The sequence below is a fragment of the Amphiura filiformis genome, chromosome 11 (genome assembly GCF_039555335.1).
Source record: "Amphiura filiformis chromosome 11, Afil_fr2py, whole genome shotgun sequence".
Classification (NCBI taxonomy): Eukaryota; Metazoa; Echinodermata; class Ophiuroidea; order Amphilepidida; family Amphiuridae; genus Amphiura; species Amphiura filiformis.
This window is the reverse complement of record NC_092638.1, coordinates 39,373,224-39,394,924: the sequence shown is the minus strand read 5'-3', so window position 1 is coordinate 39,394,924 and position 21,701 is coordinate 39,373,224. Positions and strand designations below refer to the sequence as shown.

At 36.9% G+C, this 21,701-nt stretch overlaps 1 protein-coding gene across 2 annotated transcripts; it reads left to right on the top strand.

Annotated features, from left to right (window-relative positions):
* Positions 1-6,084: 6,084 nt before the first annotated feature.
* On the top strand, positions 6,085-20,038 carry LOC140164830 (uncharacterized). 2 transcript variants are annotated; one of them, XM_072188206.1, is made up of 6 exons: positions 6,086-6,314; positions 7,301-7,478; positions 11,007-11,161; positions 11,981-12,468; positions 14,226-14,330; positions 18,924-20,038. In XM_072188206.1, the coding sequence occupies exons 3-6, from the start codon at positions 11,038-11,040 to the stop codon at positions 19,443-19,445; spliced, it is 1,239 nt and encodes a 412-aa protein (XP_072044307.1). In that variant the 5' UTR covers positions 6,086-6,314; positions 7,301-7,478; positions 11,007-11,037; the 3' UTR covers positions 19,446-20,038. The 2 variants fall into 2 exon arrangements, with proteins under 2 accessions (XP_072044308.1, XP_072044307.1); XM_072188207.1 differs by lacking the exon at positions 7,301-7,478 and having other exon boundaries at positions 6,085-6,314.
* Positions 20,039-21,701: the final 1,663 nt, after the last annotated feature.

Here is a 21,701-nt window from a genome sequence, read left to right as displayed (position 1 = left end):
CCCTCCTTGTTTATAAAAATATGAGATATGAATGGACACCTGAAAATCGCAATATTACTTCAGATATTTTGGACAAAGTTTGCAGATTGGATAGAACAACACATGACGGTAAAAATGTGAGAATTTGTTAAGGAATGAGCAAACTAAAAGTAAAGGTAACTGGAGAGGGGAAGCGACGAGTTGCCCCAGATCACACCGGCAGGTAGCGATTGGACCGCCGAATCCGAATATGTATTAATTTTGGAAGGTTCATGTTTGTTTGAAATTTTGGGACGTATTTTTCCAAAATTTGATACTTTTGGTGATATTTCAAAAAAGCGACATGCCAAAGACAAATCTTCGGGCACATACTTTGTTATTGTTAATAATGTTCTTTTCCACATACCTACGTTACCATTCGCTTTGGTGAATTATCAATATTGTATTTTTCGTGACTGCAATTTATCGTTTTCAATGCGTTTTAAGCTTACTTTGAAATTACCTAGATATCTGGAAACGCTCCTTTTAGAATTTCTGATCGTCGGCTTTTGCAGGCAACAGAATGCAGATTGACTCACGATGAATGTTATATTCCTCTGGCTGGGTCTCTCTACGATATGAATACTTTGACTTCATTTTAACAAAATTATAATTTACCTCTGTCAGTGGCGTAGCGTGGCCGCTCCTACCCCGGGGAGGCTCATTACAGAAAAGGTAAATTTTGCCGCCCCCTGCAGCAACTGCCCAAAATGGTTGACCTAATTGTTTTCCAGCCATGATAGCGCTCAAGAAAGGGGGTGGGGTGGTATGGGGGTTAAGAGCAATCGTAGAGGTGTTACACCCCCCCCATAATCCACACCCTCGAGCGGTGGCCCTGGTGACGACCAAAAAGGTATAGTTTCATTAGTTTCACAACTTTATTTAACCTTTTCCATAATTTTTAGCCCTTTTTTCCATTAATAATTCTCCTTGCCGCCCCTACTATCCCGCCCTTTTTCTTTAATCATGATGCAGTCATGTATACAGTAGAATTCAGCACGACCTTTGGAGGACAAAACCCCATTAAAAGCTATTAAACCAAGATAACACTCATTGAAAACAGCTCAACTGATTAAATCAGATCTTCTCTGGTTGTGCACATGTGTCTGTTTTATATGTGCGGTTTTTGCAATGAGCTGGTATTAGCTTCAGTTGGGTAACCGATTATAAAGGAAACGCAAGCAAACAATGGTATGTAGACCTTTGTTCACGAAATGAGACAATGGTCTGCTTTTTGTCAACCAGCATTCTTGAAAATGAGCACCATGATGATTGTTGACTTAACACGGTTTGGAAATAATTTCTTCATATTTTTTGGTGTTATCTGTCGTTTACATATCCTTCCTAAAACACAAAAGTGCGACTATTTCCAAACACCTAAATTAGCTAAAAATTTAGGACATGTTACAAAACTATATTTTCTAGAATTTCATAGAATAATTTAAATGTAGCTTGTACCGTTTTTTTTTGGCATCCTTCAGAACTGAGCGGTCCGTTACCAATATTAGCTAATATTTTCGGTCAAATCTCCATTCAATTAACACGGGGAGTTGGCTAGCAATGAGCTAGCTATGCCTTGCACTCACTCATATTTTACGAAAGTGCGACTATTTCTGAACATCTAACCTAGCTGTAATTTTAGGTCATGTTAGAGAAATATATTTGCTAGAAGTTTGGAGAATACTTTTAATATTGGCCGGTTATTTTTCACACAGTGATGTTAACTAGGCAAATTCATATACTTCTATACACACACTATTTGTAAAGGTCGCGCGTCAATGGTGAGAGCACTGTGTATTGTGTATAGGAAAACGGACAGTAACTGCAGTATGTAATTCTTCTTGCCGCCGCGCCCTTCATCTTCCGCCGCCCTTCTTTTTTTTTGCATTTAAATAACGATGTGAAGTCATTGTTAGATTTTTTAAATATTATTATATGGTGTAATATTAACTGAAAAGCTGTGATAGAGGGTGCTTTTTGAAAGCTGTGATAGAGGGTGCTTTTTGATAAAAATAAAAAAATGGCTGCCAAATGCCTTTAAATGACTAAAATGTACCACAAATCTAGCTATATTAAAAGTTATTACCATAGCCTTTGTCAAATTTTGCACTTAAAATGATTGACATTTTATTTTTTATTTTTCTCAACAAGTCATAGACTGGAAATATGCATGCTAGGGTATAAAGCTCTTGTCGGTGTCCAGAGGAAAACAGATTGAATGCGAAAAACAGATTTTGAATGAGCGGTTCGTGGTGCACTTCATTTATGCCGGGATATGACGCCAAAGAAAAAGTAATATCATTTTCATCATCCATTTCAAATTGATTGTCAGAATTTTGCAGCACTACTTGAGTCCCTGTGCATGCAATACCAATATAATGAGTGCATGATGTTGAGGAAAACCTTCTATGGGCATATGGAACATTTAGGCGACAAAACTTTTGCAAACCTGTAGGGTCATTAAAAGTTGCAGCAAATTGAAGAAGACAAATCATAAATGCAGAAAGAAATGTCTTCTGTCAGATTTTTCTGGTAGGGATAGGATATCAGGTCAGCTGCATAGGAAGGGTAATTAATAAGTATGTTAGTTGGACCCCTGATATGAGCATTGGCCATCTGCTGCATATTCTCTGAGACCCTCTCCGGACTTGTTCAGAGGACCAGAAAAGGTCTGATCAACTCTGATCAACTTCGGCATACAATATTAACGCCAAAAGATTCAATACATTTTTGTCTCAAAGCTGGTACAATGACCCGGGGACAATATTCATACTGCAGTTACTGTCCGTTTTCCTATACACAATACACAGTGCTCTTTCCCATTAACGCGTGACCTCTACAAATAGCCCTACGTTAAAAGTATGGGGATATGACTAGTTAACGTCGCTGTGTGAAAAATAACCGGCCAATATTAAAAGTACTCTTCTAAAGTTCTAGAAAATATAGTTTTTAACATGTCCTAAATTTTTAGCTAATTTAGATGTTTGGAAATATTCGTACTTTGGTGTTTTAGTTAATGTTATAGGTAATAGTACATTGCCTAGTTAACGTCGCTGTGTGAAAAATAACCGGCCAATATTAAAAGTACTCTTCTAAAATTATAGACAATATAGTTTTGTAACATGTCCTAATTTTTTAGCTAATTTAGGTGTTTGGAGAGGGTCGTACTTTTGTGTTTTAGGAAGGACATGTAAACGACAGATAACACCAAAAATATGAAGAAATTATTTCCAAACCGTGTTAAGTCAACAATCATTATGTTGCTCATTTTCAAGAATGCTGGTTTACAAAAAGCACGCCATTGTCTGATTTCGTGAACAAAGCCACACATACCATTGTTTCCTTTCGTTTCCTTTATAATCGGTTACCCAACTGAAGCTATGAATACCAGCTTTATTGCGATATCGCACATGAAAACAGACACTTGTAGGCTACTTGTGCACAACCAGAGAAGATTCGATTTAATCAGTTGAGCTGTTTCAATGAGTGTTATCTTGGTTTAATAGCTTTTAATGGGGTTAAGTCCTGCAAAGGTCGAGATGAATTCTACTGTAGACATGACTGCATCATGTTCTTTATGCAATTATAGCAGTTTTCACTGATTTTCTTACAGCTTTGAATGAATTGGGTAGTTGCCAATGTATTTGTGCCTAACACCGATGTCTACAATCCTTTCCATGTTGATTAGCCCCAATGGACCCCCTATGGGCAGACATGATGTCAGATCAGCATGGAAGGATCATTCAACCAATCCTTTGATATCGTATTCCCTTGATCAAAAGGGGTTTTTCTAATCCTCCGGAAAAGTCTGGTATATAAATAGCATTCCACAATCAGTGGACATTTCTGAAGTTCAAGTTCAATTCAAGAACACTTCTCCTCTATATTATGTTCCCATACCCTTTTCAAGCATGCAGGAGCTACAATCAGATAATAAAATAAATATCACACTTGCTCAAAACAATTCAAATGCATGTCATACCAATGGTATATGAAGTTATCAAGTCTGTTATGTATTTGAAATACAGATAGACTCCGCCCTGTATCTCATCCTTCACCATACACCATATTTCAATGTTGGAGAGGGCCAATTCCCATATCAGAGGTCCAACCAACATACTTATTAATTCCCCTATGCAGCTGACCTGATATCCTAGCCCTACCAGAAAAGTCTGACAAAAGACATTTCTTTCTGCATTTATGATTTGTCTTTAGCACTTTGCTGCAACTTTAATGACCCTGCAGGCACAGATTATAAACCGGGAGTACACCCTGTTAAATCGGGGTTTGAATCACATCAAGAACATGACGAATCCGAACCGGAACCGAACGATGCCACTGTACTACAAGAAACAGGGAAGTTTATTATTGACTGTGATATTATATATAGATTCTATAATCTGTGCTGCAGGTTTGCAAAAGTCTTGTCGCCTAAATGTTCCATAGGCCCAACGACGTTCGACATCAGAATAACATCGGTAGGGATCACACCACAAAATCAGAGTTCATGTATAATATGAAGAGCTTATTTCCAAACCGTGTTAAGTCCATAAACCCATGTTTCTGATTTACCTGTGCAAAATATTGCAATGGTTTGTGATGCTATGTATTATAATTTCAGTTGGATGCATCATTACAAAGCAAACAGTAGATGGATGCACAATAACAATACTGTGTGAGGCCTTTGTTTCCCAAATGAGAACAATAGTCCCATTAGTCTGCATATTGTTATACAGCATTGTTATGGTAAATATTGGCTTAATTGTTGATGGTACAACTCATTGTTGTAATGTCAAACTTGTCAAAGTAATTGTGATTGTATCACTCAAGTAAATGAGATACATGGGGTTGTGGACTTAACACGGTTTGGAAATAAGCTCTTCATATATAAAATGCCTTCAGCATGTTCAGACGCTCATCGATTATAACGGTGGTTAAATTTACGCAACTAAATTACGATTCTGGCTACAAGAAACAATAGCAATGAATAGAGCTAGAACTCCTTCGTGTATAAACTTCTCACCGACTGCTTGGCAACTTGTAAACAAGAAGGAAGAGTACTAGACTCACATAAAATATAGAGGAATTCCCGGCATTTCCATGTGCATAATAATAATTAAAAAACAAAAAAACAGTAGCCTATATATAAAAATTACTAGGTATTGTTGGTCGAAGCAGCCAATTTTTCATTATCTAAATCAATATATTATTGAAAAATAATTTACAACATAACTCAAGACCCACAGGACCTACAAAAGTATATCTGTGATATTTGAATTCTTCTACACACTCGCTATGAAATGATCAATGCAAATTTTGCCAAAGCTCACTACCATTCTAAAGATGCTAAGAACTATATCAAATCGCAACAGTTTAAAATAGTAGGCCTATATAGTATAAGGGAGCACGCCACCAATTAAGCATCCCATTGAAACGTGAAACGTGTATTTTCTTTGCCCGATTTTGGTCCTTTCGGCAACAATTATTAAAGCCAAATCGGCATTAAAATTTGCAATGTATTGTGTGACAGTTTTTGCAGTTTTTGGACACTTTGCCCTCTGGATGAAATTGTATTTTAAGCGTACAAAATATTATTTAAAATATTAATACCAGAATATAAAGAAACATGGTTATTTCATACATTAATTACTGATAACATGACTACAATAATAAATGAATGAATAATAATTAAAGCAATTTTCCCGGGTAAGTCAGAGTTCAAAGTGTCCCAAAACTGCTCAGCGAAAACAGGAAGTTACAATGCCGAAATGACCAACTTCAATTACATCGCTTAATCATAGTGCATTGTAGGTATGCCTTTAAGCCTCCTCTGATCGCTCGCGGAGTGATGGTACGCGCCGGAGTCTTCTGTCAAGTGTGTTCATATAAAAGCAAGGTGCTCGCATGTACTCCATTCCATAAAACTAAGTTTCCGTTTTGACCATTTTAGGGAAATGCGACTAAAGCGAATTATGCATATTAGTAGCGTAGGGTGGTGTGGTATTGATCCGGGTCTTGATGTATTGACAAGTATTGATTATGTTGCTCATAGTGTGGTGTCTCGACGTAACCGTGTTGACAAAGCTTCTATTGAACAAATTTATACATAGCAAGGGCCAAAGGGTAAATATAACTATTGGCGGATTGTACTAGCACAATCTAGCAGCCATCATTGAGGTATACGTGCGTTTGATGCGAGACTTCTAATTTGCTCCGTCCGTGATATTCGTGATAGCGTTTTAACTCAATATATTGCGCTGATGTTGTTGTTTACGAGGTTTCCGATGGTTAAAGAGGTAAGACACTTAATTCCAATATTAATTATTTAATACATCGTCCCCGGCATCATCTTAAGACATCGGTGTAACTAGAACCCTGGAACTAGAATTACCCATTATTATGCCTAATGCATAGAATAATTTTGAGTCTTTCTAGAACAGAAAGTGTTTTTCCCCCCATTTGGATTTCTATATTTTTCGGCTATACTTAGTAGACTCTCCTTGTTTACAGCAAAAAGTATCTGTGTTATAATAAATTATGTGCATGCGTTTGCTATATTACTATAATATTGACCTAGTAACTCATTTTAAGTCACTTGAGTCTTTCTAGAACAAATTATTTGTCAGTGTTTTTTCTTTCGTTTTAAAATAATTTTAGTGCACATTGCAACTCTTTGTTTTCGGTGGATTTTTCTCTCTCAAATGATCTTGTTTTGCCGACTTAAATAGGTAGACCTGCATTAACATTTGTATGATCCATAAACTTGATCTATAGCTTAAGGGTATACGAGGTGTTTTTGGTCGAAGCAGCCAAAAAATAGATTTTCATTATCTGAATCAATATATTATTGAAAAATAACACTTTGGTGTTTTGTAAAAGTTCATTCTATAAATCATATACTTTGAAAACTTGAGCGATGTAATTTTTGCTAAAGCTCACTACCATTCGCAAGATGCTGTGAACTACATTTTTTTGCTGCTTCGACCAACAATACATCGTATACCCTTAAAACGATTTAGTGTACATCTTGTACACTAAATCGTGATTATTTCATTGTAGGCCTAAGTGTTATTTACCTGTTTACAGATGATCGACTATTCACACAATAATATTATAATATAATAGAATCATGAGTCTCATCTTATTATAACTTTAAGTTACATAATCGACCTTCGAATCCGATAAGTACTTCTTTTACCATGTTTACCATTTTAACGTCTGTGTTGAAATTCAGTAAAGCAATCACTCCTCTTTGTTATTTATGCAAATTATATTTATATAGATGGAGTCACTGGAAGGTCGTGATACATACATATAAATACATGTCATCGTGAATACGTGTAGCACAACATTCGACAGCTATATATCATGTGTATCATCATTTGATCAGAGAAGATGAGGATGATATGATCCCAGGGATATGATATCCTGAAACTGTGGCCGCAGTATAGAGGAACCGGGTGAGATTTTTGAAAACATTTTATACACTAGGCTTTACTCGAGAACTCCAGCTTCGAATTTACGTGAAGCTATCGGTGAGCAAATTCTTGGCTAGACTTCTCGAGCAAACTAGGCTACTTAATGGTATACGATGTATAGTTGGTCGAAGCAGCAGAAAAAAGTGATTCACAGCATCTTGCGAATGGTAGTGAGCTTTAGCAAAAATTTCATTGCTCAATTCATAGCGAGCGTGTAGAAGAATTCAAATATCACAGATATACTTTTGTAGGTCCTGTGGTTCTAGAGTTATGTTGTAAAGAGGGCTGAAACAACAACACTTTTGTAAAACGTACATAGGCCTAACTCATTAACAACAATAAATTAAGCAAGTTTTGAAAGTATATGATTTGTAGAATGAACTTTTGCAAAACACCAAAGTGTTATTTTTCAATAGGCCTATATTGATTCAGATAATGAAAATCGATTTTTTTTTGCCTGCTTCGACCAACAATACCTCGTATACCCTTAAACAAATTGAAGGACTGTAATTCAGATGAGTGTAATTTTTAGCAGTATTCTACATGTAATTAAATGTTCAGGCATTAATAATACATGTAGCAAAACACTTGCAGGTAGAAGGTCTACTGAAGTCCCACGGCACTTAGCTATAGCTCACGAGAAACTCGATCTGAAAACAAGCTGACATTTTCTTAGGGGCTGTGCAATAATTATGAGACCCCCCATGGGGTAAAAATTTCAAACGGCTCGGCAAAGATCGTTTGCCCCCACCCCTCTCGGCCCGCCAAAATCGCTCCCCCCCCCTCTCGGCCTGCCAAAATCCCCCGCACATGCCAAAATGTTTGGAATCCCAATTTACAAACCTTAAATGGTCTAGATACATGTTGCAAGTGCAGCATATTTAAGCGCTGTTTAAGCGCTGATTAAATGAAAATTAATTTTTTGGGTTGCTTCGACCAACAATACCTAGTCTACCCTTAACAGGCTGAATATTATTTAAATTGGTTGAAAATAAAATCCTTACTTAGTTATTTTTAGACTGTTGCAAAAATGGTACCGCGTACTTAAAGTTGAGTTTCAAGTGTTTTTCTGGTTTCCTAACCCATATGAACTTGTCCCTTAGATAATTTCACTTCACCTCCATCTCAAGCATCGAACAGCTCTACATCCAGCTGTAACCACTGCTCTGTATAAGTTTTCCATCTATAATAAGATATTAGTTATTTAACATCAATTTGCATCTACATCTGCATATTAATAAAGAATTTATCATATCGCCCGAAAAGCCCCTTGATCAACCGTCATTAACTACCAGCATTTTGATAAAACAAATTCAACCCCGTTGCACTAATAATGATCAAATAATAAAATGTATTATATCCTTCATTATAGATTCTTGTTCATTGATTGGTTAAAAGTGTGCCACGTGCTCAAAAATAAACACACTATTCTGTAAAGAAGTGGAAAAAAGTACTATTTACGTCCGTAAATAGTACCTCCAAGCCATAAATAGTTCTTTTGGATATTTACTATTTACGGATAGCAGCATACCCACGTCGCAGTCCATAAAGCATAAAAATAACATTTAACGTCGACATTGACTATGAGAATATTTTGTCACTGCCGTGAAATGACAACACAAATATGGCGAAATATTAAATCAAGCTGAAGTGGTTGCTGCTGCTGAAGAAGATTCACGATTTCAGCTGTTTAATTTGAACTTTTTAAGCTTTTTTACAGTTCTAGCGCAGGAATATTTACTGTATTCAGACCAACACAGAGTCAGATTCAGAGCGACACTGACATGGTAAGCTTTAAAACAATTAACACTGACAGGGCGAAGTTTACCATGTCAGTGTCGCTCTGAATCTAACTCTGTGTTGGTCTGAATACAGTAAAAGTATATATTTGTATACAGTGATATGGTAATGAGGGCTAGAATTACTATAATAGTAATTGACAATAATAATTATAATTTGACTGTCGTGAAAAACAGTACAAGCATTAAAAAATATATTATACACGAAATAATACAAGATATGCAAGTACATGCCACAAGCAGCGTAAAAATGGTCGTTTTTGATCAAAATTAAAATAATGAAAAACATGTTTTAACCCAAATTTCGCCTCCATTATGGTATGATGGAATATTTTTTTCACATATATAAAATATGCATATATGCCCTCTATTATCTAGAGTAAAAAATAAGGTTGCAGTTAATTTTCTTTTGAAGTTATTGCTGGTCGCACGTCACAAGTTGGGTATCCAAAAAAGGTGGAGGGATTACATTTTTCCAAAAGTTGCCATACAATTTTGATCGGCATTTCGCAACCCCTTGTCCTCCTGGACTGGTTGATGCCTCATTTTAAGCCTAATTTTATATTCTTTTTAAGTGTGCTAAAACTTAGAACAATGCAGTTTTCAATATAAAAACCACATTAATGTAAGTGAAAAATGTCAGGGGTGGAGGAGCAGGTGGATGCGGAGCAGGCGGGTGCGGCAATGGTGCTTTTTGGCACTGTTGTTAAACGTATCTTTATAACTATGGCATTGGGCTGGTTAATGTATAATATTGTCAATATTATACCTGGGTATGATTGGGGAACAAAAACAATTTCCAATATGGTATGGTCATGTCTTTTGGCACCGGGCGTACACTTTTTCTTATGCATCTTATTATATTTTGAGCCAAAGTTACAATATATCATTTAATTAAAACGTTAAATAATGACCCAACCACAAGAAAAGTATTATATTTTCTGAAAGGAAATTGCATGAGGAATCTGAATAGTGCATTCAAAAAAATTGTTGGAGAAAACATTTATAGCCAAAAGTTGCCAAAATTATTTTCAAATTAACTTATTTTTGTGCACCCTGTATAATCACATGTTTACTAATCTACAATTTATTTGAGTTGTTTAAGTGAAGCAAAACACATCCCCAAATTTGATACATTATTATGGTGCAAAAAATAAAAAAAGTTCTGATAATTTTTACAATTAACGTTCAATTCGAGAAAACCACATTTGAAAATTGGTGTTTACATAGGTGCCTGTGTATTAATTAATTAGTAATTAAGCATTATTACAAAAAGTACACATTGGTAAATTGGTGTTAATTAATACAGAGAGTAACTACCTATAACATATCAAAAAAATACATTTTTTGTTAATTTTGAACATGTAATGGAAATTGTGCCCACCTTATGACATGCGACATGTTACTTTAATATTTGACATTTTTGGTTAAAAATTGGAAAAGAATTGGAATTTTCAAGGAAGGAAAAAAAACAGATAGAGGAGACTCTAACGATCAATTCTAACCCGACTGGCACACTTTTCCCAAACTGTTGCACGAGACCCTATGTAGCCACAAAGTGGCCTTTCACCAGATCTTCGGTTCAAGTCTTCCTTGGAAGACTCGACATGGGTGTAATACCGTATTACAAAAATACTATTATTGTAATTATCACCGAATACAAGAAACTCTTGATCACGAGATGATTTAAATTTTCATTTTGATCCATCAGATTTACCTGTGTGAAAGATTATGCTGCAACAATGCGGGGAATAAAGTTACAATTTCGGGCAGGAGTTGTCATTACGGGTGCGCTGTGTTTGGCGTCCATAGTCTACTTCTACGATTACTTGAAGTTCACCTCACCATCAGAACCAGAACGATCAGGTATTGAAATAAACAATATAGCAGTATTGCACAATGCTATATAAAATAAGGTTCAGTTCACCCCCACTACTTGCATTGAAACATATGTGTTGGCCAATCTTGCCAGTTGTTAAATTAATTAAAACAACTTTGCCAAAGTTGCCAGAAAAATGTCTAAATACCAACTCTCTGTAGTCTGTATAAATTATTAGACCACCAATGGTATGAAGTTCATATCGCAAAAATATTGTCATTTTATAAACCCAGGGGATGAATTTCACTAACATTTATGACGCGTCGTAGCCGTCGTAACTTCTATAGGCTACCCATCGTTACTCTGACATGGGATTTGTATGTTAGAGTTACAATGTGTTTGGACTTACGCATACGGTGACTTACGACGCGTCATAAATGTTATTGAAATTCATCCCCTGGCATGCCTGGGCTTATAAAATGACAATATTTTGCAATATGAACTTCATACGATTGTTTTGGTGACTTAATAATTACAGGGAGTTGATGTTTAGACATTTTTCTGGCGACTTTGGCAATGTTGTTTTAATTAATTTTTTAGCTGGAAAGATTGGAAAAAAAAAAAAAAAAAAAGTTGTGGGGATGTACTGAACGTTATATATAGTCTTTTTTAAATAGCTGGCAAGATGCAATGATCGGTTCTGTTATAAAAAAAATGAATTGGTATCGAAATGCGAAATTTATCATGCAAATAAAGAAACCAAGAAATAATCTTTTGAAGAATTTGCGTAAAGTATTTGCCATATAATGGTTGAAAGTAAGAATTTTAATTGCTTTTATGATTGAACAATATACATTTTTACACAGAAAGTCGGAGACATGTCTTACCAAACGATAAAGACAATTTCATTCAAGCCGTACCATTCCAATCTAAACGGGGATTACCCACGGTTAAATCCGGGTTTAAATCACATAAAGCTGTACCATTCCAATCTAAACCGGGATTACCTACGGTTAAATCCGGGTTTGAATCACATAAAGCCGTACCATTCCAATCTAAACCGGGATTACACACTGTTAAATCGGGGTTTGAATCACATCAAGAACATGACGAATCCGAACCGGAACCGGACGATGCCACTAGTGTACTACAAGAAACAGGGAAGTTTATTATTGATTGTGAGAAAGAAATGCCTGATTTGGATCAGCTTTGGGAGCGTTTGGTCATCGTGACGGCATTTTCTGAAAATCATGTCTCAGAAGCGAAAGGAATGATTGGATCCGTTCAAAAACATATGCCTGGAAAACGAATCGTTGTTTATGATTTAGGGATTAAACCAGAAACAAAGCCAAAGGTAAGAATTTCAAATTGTTACTTCAAGGGCTCGGATAGCGATGTTTTTACGTATTTTTTGTGGGACTTGAGAGCACATCGGACATATCGAATTGCATTTTAAATACGAGGAATGTCCTTCTGATATCAAATAATTCTGATTTTTTTAAATTCACGATATAATACACATTTTATTGCAAATGATTGCAAATTTATATTTTTGAAACTTAACTTAACCTCGAAGTAAATTGTATAGGCCTAAATCTAATGATATGTACTTAAAGTGTATGTAGCTGGGATGAAAAGCCGTTCATCATATGAAAAGTTCGACGTTTCGTATTGAATATATAGATTTTCCCCCAAATACCAAAATAATGTACTCTTTTGGGGGGGGGGGTGTATATCTTCAATATAAAAGGTCAACATTTTCAATTGATGTTCGGCTTTTCATTTCATCCCAGCTAAATACACTTTAAGTACATATCATTAGATTTATTAAGTTTACTCTGAGGATTTTTAAATATCATATATGTCAAATTTTAATAATTTACCATAAAATTTGTATTATATCGCGATCGAATTTCAAAAAATCAAATAATTTGAGATCAGAAGGACATTCCTCGTATTTAGAATGCAATTCGAATATGCTTTCAAGTCCAACAAACAATACTGTGCAAACGTTGCTTTTTGTCTTGTTGAAATCAGAATAGGTCCATTTCCGGAATTGTACTTCTTTTATTAACATAAAATGAAATAAAATAAAATAGAGCAACTTTAAAATGCTAATCTCAAAATCAAAAGCTCTTAATCCTAATCTTAAGCTTAATTCTACTCCTGAAACCTAACTCTTGTTGTTGTGTTAGTTTATAACATTACTCTCTAAAGTCAAAATACCATAAATTGGCTATAAATGATAACTTTGTGATCTATATATATTATTGGTAGTCGACATCCGTTTCGTCGAGAAAAGGCAAACACTGACTGACAAACCATACTAATCCATCGATCATCGCTAGAACCTTTTGTAACTAAGGGAACAAACCAAAAGATCGATGACGTCCTATAAACGTAACTAGTTTCGTTTCTCAGCCAACCCCCTCCCTCCCTACCAGAAACGTAATAATGAAATGTTGAAAATTTTGACATAATAATAATAAAGACACATTCTTCTGACCGATGTTTTTGTACAAACGTAATCGAGTATTTTTACCCCCTCCCCCCTAAACGAAACTAGTTTCGTTTATAGGACGTCATCGATCTTTTGGTTTGTTCCCTAACCCCCCTTAAAGCAATATTATAACATTTGCTGAGGAGGACGCCCTCCATATTTTTCAAAAATAATTTTTACACGATTATATTGTACTTTATTAAACCAACATACCCTGCAAACATCAAGACTCTAGGTGCTGTTGTTTTGTCAAAATATGAGATTTTGAATAAAACGCAGGAACCGTCGTTTTATCATTACGATATAATTATTAGTCAAACGCATACATGGCATACACAATGTTCATAACACAGTACGTACGTGGCGTGCGTGACGGTGATCTACACAACAAAGGATCATACCATAACACGACCAAAGGAGTGATACGTATTGGCGACATCGGCACTGGTAGTAAATTCCAATTTTCTTTGCTTTGCCTTAGTTGTTCGGCTCAAAAATAAAAGGGGATATAAGCTAACATTTTATGGCAAAAAAATGCTAATCTATTTTGTATGAAAATTTTATAATATGGCTTTGATTAATATTCCGCTTCGTTTAATTATCTGATGCAGGTGAAGAAATTTTGCGGTGTTAAAGTGCGTAATTTCGATTTTGAAAAATACCCGCCACACACGAAAAATCTTCATACATACGCCTGGAAAGTATTTATCATACGGGTAAGTAAAGATAGGAAAGGGGAGGCTATAGCCGTGAAGGCTATAGCCGCGGAGCTGAAAGTTACCCTTACCAGCACCCTACTACCATCTTAAGGGGCTGGGTTTCCCACTGGATGTTTTATTATCTTTTGGGTGCTCCATGTGTTTTCCTGCTTATACTAGTACTTCCTCCTTCTCAGCATCCAGTTGCCTAGGGCTAGGGCTTATTTTTAGTGTTAGTCTTCAGCGTCGTTTGCATGGTAGGACAGAATACCTGTTTCAGGTACTTCTGTAGGGTAGAGACACCTGAGTCTGGGAAAAATCGAGACTTCACTGATGTCGCTGTCCTCGGCAGGCGACCAGGTGTATCCCCATATGATTCAGTATGGGTGGCAACTGGACTAAATGCTGAAACCTTTCCTTTATATCCTTTAGGCATTGAATTAGGTAAATATTTTTCGTCTATTTGATGTCTCACAGCCTGGGGACGGGGCTGTGGAAGAATTCCTCCTGCGTAATCTCTGCGTGTCGTAAAAGCCGACTAAAAGAGGACCATGAAATCTTAGGGGCCAGTTAATGTTGGATGGCACCAACAGGATCGGCAGGATCAATAACAGGCTCAACCCTGATACATGGTTAGCCCTGCATCGAGCAGCAGCGATGTAGTACGAGTTTTTGGCGCTCCTTAATATATTCAAGGATATCGGCAGTACTCGATTTAGTGATGGGCGTTTTGGCAACCCCAAACACGGCTGTCAATGCTGCAGTGAAGAAGGCAACGGGATACCACTTCACTTATTGTTTCCCAAGAATAATCATGGAAGGTCACAATTTAATGTTAGAGACTAACGGCGTGAAGGGGGCTGTGGAACGTAATGTGGACGGCTCCTCGCCCGGTAGGGTGTCCCATGGAGAGCAGGTGGGCCCAGACCATCAGCTAGCTACTGTTCGAAACAATAAGGTCATCTTGCGAAAAAGTAAGATCATCAGAGTTGGAACCTGGAATGTGCGAACTCTTAACCAGAGTGGGAAGCTGGAAAATGTTAAGCAAGAGATGACCCGACTTAAAATCAACATACTAGGAATAAATGAAACCAGGTGGACAAATAATGGAGACTTCAAAATCGATGACTTCAAGATGATTTATGCAGGTGGTGACAAGCATGAGAAAGGAGTTGGGCTAATGCTAGATGCAGATATGGCTAAATGTGTGCTGGGCTATTGGACTGTAAGTGAGAGAGTTTTGCTGGTCAAACTACAAGGACAACCTTTCAATATCTCTGTTATTGTAGTATATGCTCCCACAGCAGAGAGCACAGAAGAGGAGATTGATGCTTTTTATGATAAACTGGAGGAAGCAAAGTCTCAGTGCAAATCAGATGAAATACAACTGATCATGGGAGATTTGAATGCAAAGGTGGGGCAAGGACAAGATGGCAAAACAGTAGGCGAGTTTGGACTTGGAGAAAGAAATGAGCGTGGTGATAGATGGGTGCAGTGGTGTGAAGCAAACAACATGGTAATCACAAACACTTGGTTTAAGGAGCACCCAAGAAGAATATATACATGGAAGAGCCCTGGGGATCGCACAAGGAACCAGATAGATTACATAACCATTAATGACAGATTTAGAAGAGCAGTGAAACATGCGAAGACACATCCAGGGGCAGACTGCGGAAGTGATCATATTCCAGTAGTATGCACACTTCGTTGTAAGCTGAGAAAGTTGAAGAGAGCGAAGATCACGAAGAAGGTAGATTTTGAACAGCTGAAGAAACCAGAGATCCGAATGGAGTATTCCATCAAAGTGGAGAACAGGTTTGAGCAACTTATAGACGAAGGAGAAGAGATGACATGGGAATCAATGAGGGATATCTTGGTTGAAACAGCAGAGGAATGCCTGCCAAAGAAGAAGAGAGAAAGTAAAAGCAAGTGGATGACAGAAGAAATTCTATCAATGATGAGAGACAGGCAAAAGATCATGGACAGGGAATCGAAAGAATATAGAGAGTTTGACAGGCAAATAAAGAAACGTTGCAAGGAGGCCAAAGAGACCTGGCTGAATAGTGAATGTGCCAAAATTGAGAGTCAATTTGGAGAGAATCGGAATGTGTACCAGAGGATAAATGAGATCTCAGGCAGGAAATCAGGCTGTTCAAGCTCTGGGTGCATCAAGGCAAAGAATTGTAATATGCTGGTAGGGAAAGATGATGTAATGAAAAGGTGGATGGAATATGTTGGGGAGTTATTTCACGATGTAAGGGACGGTTTGCCAAGCTTTCCAGATTCTATTGAGGGTCCAAAGATATTGCAGTCAGAGGTTCGATCAGCTATAAAAATGATGAGCAGAAATAAGGCTGCTGGGCCAGATGGAATTGTTGTTGAAATGATTGAAGCATTAGAGGATTATGGAATTGAGAAACTGGCAGGAGTCATCAACAGAATGTATGATGATGGGATATTTCCGGAAGACCTGAGCAAATCAATCTTTATTGCTCTTCCCAAGAAACCTGGCGCTGTGGATTGTGAACAACACCGTACAGTTAGCCTTATGAGCCATGTTACAAAGATAATTCTAAGAATCCTGTTACTCCGTGCAAGAAGTAGAATAAAACCTGAGATTGGTAAAGAGCAGTTCGGCTTTGTAGAAGATGCTGGTACCAGGAATGCGATTTATGTCTTGAGAATGATAACAGAGAGAGCGGTAGAGATAGTCAGACAGGGATGTGTGATGTCACCAGATCTCTTTAATTATTACAGTGAGCTGATCCTAAGGGAGCTAGAAAAGGAAAATGGTCTCGGTATAGGTGGACATAACATCACGAACATAAGATATGCAGATGACACTGTCCTATTAGCTGAGTCTGAGGAGGATCTGCAAAGGCTTCTTGATGTGGTGGTTCAGGAAAGTGAGAGGAAAGGTTTATCGTTAAATTGCAAGAAGACAGAATGTATGGTGGTATCAAAGACTGAAAGCCCAACATGCATATTGAAGGTGAAAGATCAAAGAATTAAGCAAGTTTCCTCCTTCAACTACCTTGGCAGTCTAATCACAGAAGATGCCAGATGTATTAAGGAGGTTAAGAGAAGGATTGCACTGGCTAAGTCTGCGTTCTCAAAATTAGACAAGATCCTAAAAAACAGTGCCCTCAGTATAGAGACCAGAATTCGGGTACTCAACTGCTATGTCATCCCTGTATTAATGTATGGAAGTGAAGCATGGTCAATAACAACAGACATTAAAAGAAGATTGGAGAGCTGCGAGATGTGGTTCCTTAGAAGAAGTAGAGCAAATGTGAACAGGAAGCTGTTACGTGAAATCAGAGTTAAGCAGCTCAAATTCCTTGGTCATATCCTCAGAAAGGATGGTTTCGAGAACCTAGTATTGACAGGAAGAATAGAAGGAACAAGGAGCAGAGGCAGGAAGAGAGTGATGTGGTTATCAAATCTGAAAGACTGGCTAAAAGAAAGGGGAGCTGAACATAAAGCGACAGAGCTTCTGGAGATGGCTTATAACAGAGAATTGTGGCATGACATGATCGCCAACGTCTTAGGATATGGCACCTAGAGAGAGAGAGAGAGAAGTAAAGATTTAAAGCAAGTCCTTCTGAAACAAAACAAAATACGTATTTGTATTTATGTTGTTTTTTGTTTGTTTGTTTTTGTTTGTGTATTTTGTTGTTGCTACGTTGTGTCTGATACCATCAGATCTTCATTGTGTTACACGGCAACAGAACATTTTGGTTCCATGACGCCGCGGGGTGATAGTGTGTGGGCTCGGGGGGTTTGTCGGTGTAATAGCATGTAACACCTTTTAACACGTCTTTATTTTTGTTCACGCCGTCTGAACGAAACATATTTCAGGCATAAAATTCCACTTGGAGTTATGGCAAACCGTCGCTGTTTTGGCATACTGTCGTATGACGAAAAATGCAGTTTTGAGAAAATCGCATTTAAAGACCCACTGGAGAGCACTAAAGTAAAATATGTTTATTATTATCAAAGAATATAATTAATAATATATATCTGTCTTTGTTCTCAACATAATACAAACTTTTTATTCATTCACTAATTAGAAGTAATTAATCTGCAAACTCATACGACAGTATGCCAAAATATGGTTATTCCTTCATGACCCAAAATATGCACAATTTGACAACCTATGTATTAATAATGATACGCCATGTGATACGACAGTATGTCAAAACAATAGGCAACTACAGTTACACGGTGGCCTATGGTGACGTATCATGGTACGACTGTATGCCAAAACGCAGAACGAAGATTGGGGGGGTACATAAAAACCATGTCGTATCATACTAATTAGTGCCATATCTCATTAGCTAATTACATTTAGGTCTCAAAACTTTGTGAATATATAGAGTTTCATTCATAGATATTGAAAGTTTATATAACTCATTTTGCCCCAAAATCGTCATACGACAGTATGCCAAAACAGCGTCGAAACATTATGAGCTTTCCATTGATACCAAATATGCATTTTAACGGGGGAAGAGTAAGGGATGATAAAGTCAATCGGGTCACACACCTTCAGTAGCTTTCAGTCGTGTTCTAATATCTTACTTTCATTTCATTCCTTTTATTACTTTACAGGAGGCTTTGCGTGAATTTGGTGCAATATTCTGGGCTGATTCGTCCGTTCGCTTTTTAGGCTCTCTAAAAACGGCCTTACCCTATCTACATTTACACCACGGCTACATGACACATATTCATAGCTACGATCCAAAAGTCAATGCTGACATCAGACATCAGTATTACTTCACACATCGAAATATGTATCAAGAATTAGGCGTAAGCAAAACTGAATATTACAATGCGAAACATGCCGCACCCCATGTCGCGGCAAACAGACAACTCATTGTGAACAACTCTGTGATGATTGAGAGAGTTTTAGATCCGTTAACAGAGTGTGCCAAGAGGATCGAGTGCATTGCGCCCGTTGGGGCGGTTGTTAATAAACATAGGTTTGACGCATCTGCCTTGGCGCTTCTTATTTATAAGAATATGAGGTATGAATGGACGCCTGAAAACCGCAATACTACTTCAGATATTTTGGACAAAGTTTGTTTAACGGATAGAGTAACAACTGATGGTGACAATGTGAGGATTTGTTGAGGGTACTACTTGCGTGCTGACAGTGTAGTGTTGCGTTCCCAGGGCTGTATTGAAGGTTTTGATATTTATTTCATTTCACTTCAACAACATACTACTTAGAACGAAGTTTATTCTTTCCTCGAGTAGGCAGGGGCGTAGTCAGCTTTCTTGGTCAGGGGGGGCAAAATAAAATTTTGGGGCACAGTTGAAAAAAAATTGCAGTTGCATCATACAATGCATTATCATACCGGTTTTGTTTTTTTAGAGAAATTTGGGACGATATGAGTGTATTGTAGCACGCAAAAAGTTTGTATTTTACACTATTTTGGCCCATGATCGGGGTGAATTTTGGTGGAAAAGGGGCTCCTTGCTCCTTTTCTTTTCCTTTGCCCTCCAGATATTCTCTTTCATTTTTTGTCAGAGGGGCACTTTTTTCTTTCATTTTTGTCAAGAGGCACTCTGCCCCCCCTTGTCACCCCACTGGCTACGCAACTGTGAGTAGGCCAAGGAAGAAAAAAATCATCCTTTATCAGAACTTGAACCTGGGACCTCTGGGTATCTAGACCAGCGCTTTTACCACTGAGATACCATTAAAGCCAATGGGATCGAAGCGTATACATTAGGGTGATTCAAAAAAATGAAATTGGTATTTTTCAACGGGACACCCCCTCATTTTGTTCATTTTGGTAATAAAATTATACCTGCAAAATATGAAAAAATTCAAAAAAGTTTAGGGGTGCTACCGGTCAATGAACTTTTGTACACAAAGTCAATGGGATTTTTGTCAAAATTTCAAACGCTTATTTCAGGGCCTAAAAAGTCTACCAGGCTTGCAAAACTGAAGTAAATGTTCAATGATATACCTAACTTTGTGAAAACATGGGTTTTTTACCAAATTAAAGTTCATAGTTGACTGTAATAATAAAAAATGTTTCAAAAGTGACAGAGGGAGTGTAGCTCAAGAAAAGAATACCCTGGGATATCCCCTGGAATCCCACCAGGCACCCCAAATTTATACCTTATTGAACTGAACTGTTGATAAAAAAAAAGATTAAAATTCTTCACATATTAGTTTACCCCAATGGTGATACCAGCTTTTGAAATCTTATGTAATAGTAACTATCAAAATCCATACATCTGTATCAGGGGTGGTCATTATGGCCATACCTGATGAAGATTTGTATTGTTTGAATTGAATGACCACAGGAAGGATTAGATTCACCATGGTTGAAAAGAAATGTATATAAATTGGGGTCACAACATTGGATAGTGGCCAGTTCAAAACTACACCTTGTGCAAGGTACTTGTGACAAGAGCTAGAGTGGCTAAGACACATTTACTACTGGATAACACATTAAACATTACACTACACTTACATAAAATTACAAACCTACACACATTCAACACTTGAATAACATAATTTACAGTTACAAACCTACATACATTAAAAAAAAAAAAGAAAGAACTAGAGCCCCATAAACACAACTTTATATTAGCCAAGTACCATAATATTTTGGCTGTTCCAGCAACTGCCTTGCCCCAAATGTAACAGTTTTCACAAAAATGCAATTTTCTGGAAAGCGGGTTAACATTTTTACAATTTTCTTTAGCATTTATTTTAAGGACATTACTCACACTATGATCAAATATTTTTGGCACAATCAGGGAAAATTAACATGGCTTTTTTGTGTTGTGAAGAAAATGGCTCATAACTCCCATTGACTTTGTGTACAAAAGTTCATTGACCGGTAGCACCCCCTAAACTTTTTTGAATTTTTTTCATATTTTGTAGGTATGATTTTATTATCAAAATGAACAAAATGAGGGGGTGTCCCGTTGAAAAATACCAATTTCATTTTTTGTGAATCACCCTAGTATACATGTACTATATAGGCACAAGGTTCCAATTCATATTTCTCCAGCTTCTCTAACGACAAGCATTAAAGAGAAATAATATTTTATCAATTCTAGCGAATTAATTAGAAAAAAAAACACGGCGCCTAGGAGTTACTCATAGTCGCCATGTTTTCTCATCTGACTGATTTATTAAGGGAAGGGGTATGAACGTTTGGACAGTATTTATTGTGGGACATTAGAGCACATCAGCAAATTTTGATTTTTTGAAATTCGCAATGTAATACACATTTTATGGCAAATCATTAAAAATTGATATTTTTGATATTTAACAGTACTTAAGTAAACTTTATACATCTGATGATTTATACTTAAAGTGTATATAGGTGGGATGAAACGCCGACGATCACTTGAAAATTTTGA

Excerpts from the sequence above, each read along its gene's own strand:
- LOC140164830 (XM_072188207.1), top strand. The coding sequence starts at position 11,038 with ATGCGGGGAATAAAGTTACAATTTCGGGCAGGAGTTGTCATTACGGGT. Across the intron at positions 11,162-11,980 it reads ATCAGAACCAGAACGATCAG|AAAGTCGGAGACATGTCTTA; the intron begins GTATTGAAATAA and ends ATTTTTACACAG. Across the intron at positions 12,469-14,225 it reads AACCAGAAACAAAGCCAAAG|GTGAAGAAATTTTGCGGTGT; the intron begins GTAAGAATTTCA and ends TATCTGATGCAG.